Source organism: Cariama cristata, unplaced genomic scaffold (assembly GCF_000690535.1).
Source record: "Cariama cristata isolate BGI_N322 unplaced genomic scaffold, ASM69053v1 scaffold21349, whole genome shotgun sequence".
NCBI lineage: Eukaryota > Metazoa > Chordata > Aves > Cariamiformes > Cariamidae > Cariama > Cariama cristata.
Window position 1 is genome coordinate 2838 of NW_009636620.1, and position 5765 is coordinate 8602.

Genomic DNA, 5765 nt, shown 5'->3' on the forward strand with positions numbered 1-5765 from the left:
GGGTGGTTCGCTTGGCCATGCCTGCAGAACAAATCTCCCCTGGGGACTGAATGGGAGGTAGCAATGATTGGGAGTTCTTAGTGCCTGTCCCACAGTGAACAATGAGGAACTCCAGCTGCCCAGTTTAGAGCTGTTTCAAATTTTATTTATTTTTCTTTAAGGACAGGGAAACGCTCGTAAAATTTGCATCTAACAGTGAATCAAGGTTCCTAAAATTCTTAACTCTGGGGTTTAGTATCTAGTATTTTAGCGTGGGCTTATGTTAATTAGCAAGTGCTCTTTAGTTTGGCCAATACCTTGGAGACCTTTCAGTTTCCGCTTCACTATCAAGATCCCAGTCTCCTCAAGTTTGTGAGACTCACTGAACAGCAGAAGGTGCAGCCGAAGCTCAGGAGTGATACTGGCAGTTAGCAGATTTCTATTAGTGCCTATTCCACTCAAAAAATGCAGCCCATTTCAGTTTTTCCTCTCCTCCTGCTCATCAGATTCTCCTAGTCTCAACATCCTTTTTTTACCTTCATATTTACAGACTACACATTAGAAAGCAGGGATGTTACACTGGAAGAGTTAATTGCATATTATCATGAAGAAGGATTGGACTTTTTTGTTCTGCTTTAGTTTTTCCTCCATACAGCAAAATAGGTATAAATCCAAAGGTGATCTCACATCTAAAGGTATAATTTAAGTAAACATGTTTTTCTAGATCTTTTTTCCCCCTTCCCTTTCCCTCTCCCCTGTAACCTTCCTTTCATTCTGTTACTTTCCTTTTGGATGGAGGGAGGAGATGGGAAGGGAGCTCATTTGGCAGCTCATGACCCTCCAACTTGACTTTAATGAGATGATTCGCCAAGGCAAACTCCTCATCATCCAGCATGCCATCTTTGTCGATGTCAGCCAGTTTCCATATCTTGCCCAGCACCGTGTTGGGCAGCTTAGACCTTACCATTTCCTTCTTTGCATTGGCACCAGTTATTTTACCATCGACAGGCGAGAGTGTGTAGAAGATCTCATCATACATGGGCTTGTCCCTGGCTACCACCCACTCAGCATCATCGATCCCTTCACCAGCGCCTTCACCATAGCCATGGCCAAATGGACCATGCAAGGTGCCCTCAAAGGCTCCTCCCTTCACCATCTGGGTTGGCCGCTGTGACTCTTCCTGGCGTACGAGCACCATGAGCTGGGCGATGTCGTTGGCCAACATGTCTTCCACAGTCTCCAACAGCTTGCTCTTCAGAGGCTGGAACTTGCTAAAATCCTGGGCTTGCAACTGATCCTTAAAGTGGAACAACATAGCAAGAAGTGACCATCATGGCTGTGCACAGTGCAGTAGCAGCGTAGAGAGGGGTGCCTGTCTGCTCTTTGGCTCAAAAACCTGCTATTGGTGAGGAGGAGTGGGAAGCTCAGCATTCCCTCCTCTGCTAGCCCTGCTCCTCAGCATGTGATGAGGTGTCCCTTGCTGGCCTTGCTCTTACTTAAATCCTCTTTAAGCCCTACAGAAAATTGTCTTTTCAGCTTACAAAGGGGTGCTGACATGATACAGAGAGGGGAAGTGGTTTACTCAAACCTTCCAAGCCACACAGAAGCAATCTCCTTGAAGACCAAATTGTTCAAGGCAAACTGGTTGTGCAGTTCTTGCTACATCCTCAAGCCAGTGCTCTGCATTCCCTCCTTCCCCTCTGCACTCTAGAAAGGAGATGACACTCTGGCAAAAGACTATTTTACTCCTCATCATACAGTGCATCTTTCAGATGCCATAAAGACAGTAGCATGTCTGTAAAGAGGTGGGCATGTCTTTAGAGCATGGCTCAGTTTCTGTAATTTTCACAGCTAAACAAAAGTGCTTTGAGCAGGGCCTGCAGATAACTCTTCTAAAAACTGCAAAACAACCTACAGCTTTATCCTTCACCCTCTACTCGTTAAATCCACACTATCCGCTCCAACTGGATTGGTATAGCTATTGTTAAAAACTTAAACACACATTTTAACAAGCAGTTAATGGGATCTTCTATTGGATACACTCCATAGATCTCATTCCCAAAAACTTATGGAAAATATACTTTTAAAAAAAAAAAGCAGATGCTATGTCTTCCATACAGAGCCAGTAATGACTTCAACAGCTAGCAACTCGGAACAGGTTTCTGCTTGGACTAAAGCCACGCAGCAATGTAGCAGTGTCCAGCATTGTTTGAATATACAATACAAGGCTCTGATCCAAGGTTCTTTGAAGTCTTTGACTTACATGAACACTGGGTCAGGTCTCAGCTCTGCAGAACAGAAAACCTGCTTCTCTGCTTAAAATAGAAAAGGGGCTTTAAGTCTTCATAGCCTCCGTTCTCTCTTTCTAGAAACAGACTGAAGTAGAAGACAAAAAAATACAGCTCTTGAGGAGAGGGGCATATGCAGGCTTTTCAGGATATAGCTTTCCTTTCAATATAAATTAGCAGTATTCTTAGGCCTGAAAAATCTGCAAATGGAACCTGGAATTAAAAATAAAGAAAAATAGAAGAAATGATTTGCTGTAAAGTGCTATTCGGGCAAAGATTTGAGAAATGAAGGCAGCTGTAGCTTCACGTGAGCTCTATGGGCAAAAAGTGTTCATGCCCAAATATAGCATGTGCATATTTCAAGGCCCATTTCAACATTACAACAGGCCTTTCCCACAAACAACAACCACTAATGTCTGCATGGCTTTTGCCGTATTCCCTGCGGTTACTGTAATGCTCTTTCCACGGGTGTTTGGTGCTCCAGCCAAGATGCCACTGCTTACCTGCATCTTTCTCAGATTAGGAAAGTCTCCTGGTGAGATCTGATGCTCCCGTTCAATCCGGGCATAAATCTCTCCCAAGTTGTTAACAAGCTCTTTCTTTTTATTGTCTTTCCCAAACATTGAGGGCATTTCCTTCTTTAGGGAACTGATGATGTAGGCATGGACCTGAAGGGCATTAAATAATATGGAATGAGGAAGACAAGTGTTAAAGATCACATGAGAAAATTCTTCCCTGTGCCCAGGACTGAACCCCATCTTGTCCCACCCTGAAGAGCAAGCTCAGCTCCCCAGCTTGCCCATACCTGCAGATTATTGCTCCAGTGCTAAGTGCCACTCAGCTGTGCGCTCTGGCTGTGCTGACACAAGGTGAAGAGAGTGTTGAGTCCTGGGCATCCAGAGATTCATATGCACTTCCTAGAGGAAGTGGTGGGTGGTTGTTTTTTTTTTCCCCTTCCACTAGGCATGGCCTTCCAGGGAATAGTCCCTTTCCAGTCCAAAACGAACACACAGGTTTTGGAGCACTCTAGACTTGGTTTAATGTTTTAGTATGAATACCAGTCTTTAACTTATGAGACATTCTGGCTTTTTTTTTTAATGGGGAATCAAGTGTTTTCTCTTAGAAATTAACACCCTTGCACAGAAAGCTTTTTAGGGATCTTCTGGTCTCTTTTTCTCAATTGATATGGGGTTCTACCCTGTATTCTGAGGGGCTTCCTTCAGCCCATTTCAAATATTCAGAGATACGGCAGGCTTATTTGCCATTCTTGTGAGTTTCCACCTCCTCTGCATCCACCTTAGCCAGGTATCTCTCTTAGCTAAGAACATTTAAGGCAAAAGACCTAGGGCTTACTAATTCCCTTGGTGTGTGATTCTGACATTCTGAATCAGTCCTAATTCTCAAGTTGCTACCACAGAGCAACTGCCTTCCAGATCCCTTTGAGTGCTACCTGCTTTGATCTGTGGCTACCTTCCTCACTCTGGCCTGTCATGATTGATGCACCAAGCAAAGGAGGTGCTTTCTTCCTTGAAGTGCACACGACTAATATGCTGGGCCTGAGTGAAATGGGATGGAAAAAACAGTAGGATCCACCAGCTCTGCAAGCCAAACTGGCCAAAACCACTTCCCCATAGCCTGCATACTGCAGATAGCCCAAACTGAATGCTTGGGGGGTTCTATGGCAACACCCACCTTGGCCAGCCGTGCTCGCTTGATGAGATCATTCAGCTTCCTCAGGGCTGCATTGCGGGGCAGGCTCTGGATATCCCTGAACAGGTCCTGCTCCTCCGCCTCAAACAACTTGCGGTTGTCAGGGATGAGCAACGGATGGGACCAGAAGGAGCCGATGTAGACCCTGATGACCTCAGGAGTGTTGACGATCTTTCCCAGGGACCACATGAGGGCACCGTACACCCGCATCAGCTGCTGAGTCTCTATCTGGTCAGCCTTGTTGAGAACAACTCTCATCTTGTCCTCGTGGTTCTTCAGGGCCTTGATGACCTCAGAGAATTCATCAGAGATGTCTAGCTTGTGTGCATCAAAGAGGAGAATAATGCGGTCAACCCGCTCTGCAAACCACTCCAGTACAGCGGCAAAGTCGTAACCTGCAAGGGGTGGAGGAAAAGCAGAGATGTGAGTGCATGGGAGTGCTGTACCTGAACTGTGCCATCTGAGGGGAAGCTTGCAAAGAGGAAGCTTCCCCAGTAGATCGGGTAGCTTGATAAAGGAAACATGAAACATCATTCCTTGTCCCAAAGAAGGTGGAGATGAGGCACTGTCCTTCACACTGAAATGCCCAAGATGCACACAGTTAAGGATAGCTCTTATCTTCACTTCAAAAGACCATCCAAAGAAGTCCTGAGCTTGTGCTACAGATGCTTCATTCAAGTGCCCATCACGAGGAAACTGCTATGTTCAAAGAGCTGCTGCAGAAGTCTTGCATGTGGCAACAAGGGAAGTCTAGTTTCTGAGTTACTGGCCACCAGCATAGCCTACAAAGGCTCTAGAAAGCTGGATAATTGCAGTACTTGCACCCAGACTGGTTTGAGATGCATCTCTCTACCACTTAATAACTCTCAGGTCTTGTCTAATTGTGCGAGACTTTGTCCCATCCAATTCAAAACCCAGAATGCAAATAACTTGCCTTACCTGAGTAATCATCCTGTCTTACCTGTTTGTGCACAAAGCAAAATGATTTGTATTTACTTTGTTAAGTACTTGATGATTAGATGACAGCATTGCTGTGAACACCAGAGGTGGACTCGGACTAGAAACAGTGGGTTCCAGTTTCACATGCCTTAGTTCTAAGTATAATGGAGGCACAGTGTCAGACTTGGGTCCACCTCTAGGCAATACAGGGTATGATAAATAGTGTGTGTGGAGATGTTTTTAAAACAGCCATAACAGCAACAAAATGACCTTCTTTCCTAGCTCTGTGGTGTTTTAACCTTCTTTAAAGCTTCACCGAGAGACTGGTGCTCTCTGTCAGGCTCTCCTGTGCTGTGCGACATTTGGGGTTATCTGTGTTGCCAGAGTGCTGCACTCTGTTAGGAGAGATCAGGACAGAGCATATGCTATTTGCATTCAAATCCTTTAACACACTATTTTAATCTTGACTTTTGTGAATAAATGTATGATAATTAGTTCAGTGCTTTTTTTCCCCCCAATTTTCTATTTTCTTTCTCTTTTTTTTTCTTTTCTTTTTTTCTTTCTGCCCTTTCCAAAACCTAGAGGGCAACCACTGCATCGTAGTCATTAGATCAGGACTACAGAAGGGAGGGCTGCTGAGCTCTGATCTTGATTTTTGCCACTGGCCTTTTCTCTCCTGTGACTAAGCAAACTGGGGTGAAATCCTGGTTCTCAAGTCAGCCTGTGTGAACTTTTTCTTCAGCTGGATAAATCGGTATTAACTGTTTGCCACTGAGAACTTTTATACAACTGCAAAGTGTTATTACTGGGGAGTGTTTTGCATTGGTCAATTATATTTTGTTCCTTACA

General features: G+C 44.6%; 1 protein-coding gene across 1 annotated transcript in view; it reads right to left on the minus strand.

Moving 5' to 3' along the window:
• Nucleotides 1–211: 211 nt before the first annotated feature.
• LOC104167665 (EH domain-containing protein 3) overlaps nucleotides 212–5765 on the minus strand; it is a 28859-nt gene continuing 23305 nt past the window's right edge. Inside the window, exons 4-6 of the mRNA XM_009707986.1 lie at nucleotides 3960–4372; nucleotides 2771–2935; nucleotides 212–1276 (exon numbers count right to left, since the gene is read on the minus strand). Coding sequence (XP_009706288.1) covers nucleotides 749–1276; nucleotides 2771–2935; nucleotides 3960–4372 — 1106 coding nt within the window. The 3' untranslated portion in view covers nucleotides 212–748. The remainder of the gene's footprint in view (nucleotides 1277–2770; nucleotides 2936–3959; nucleotides 4373–5765) is intronic.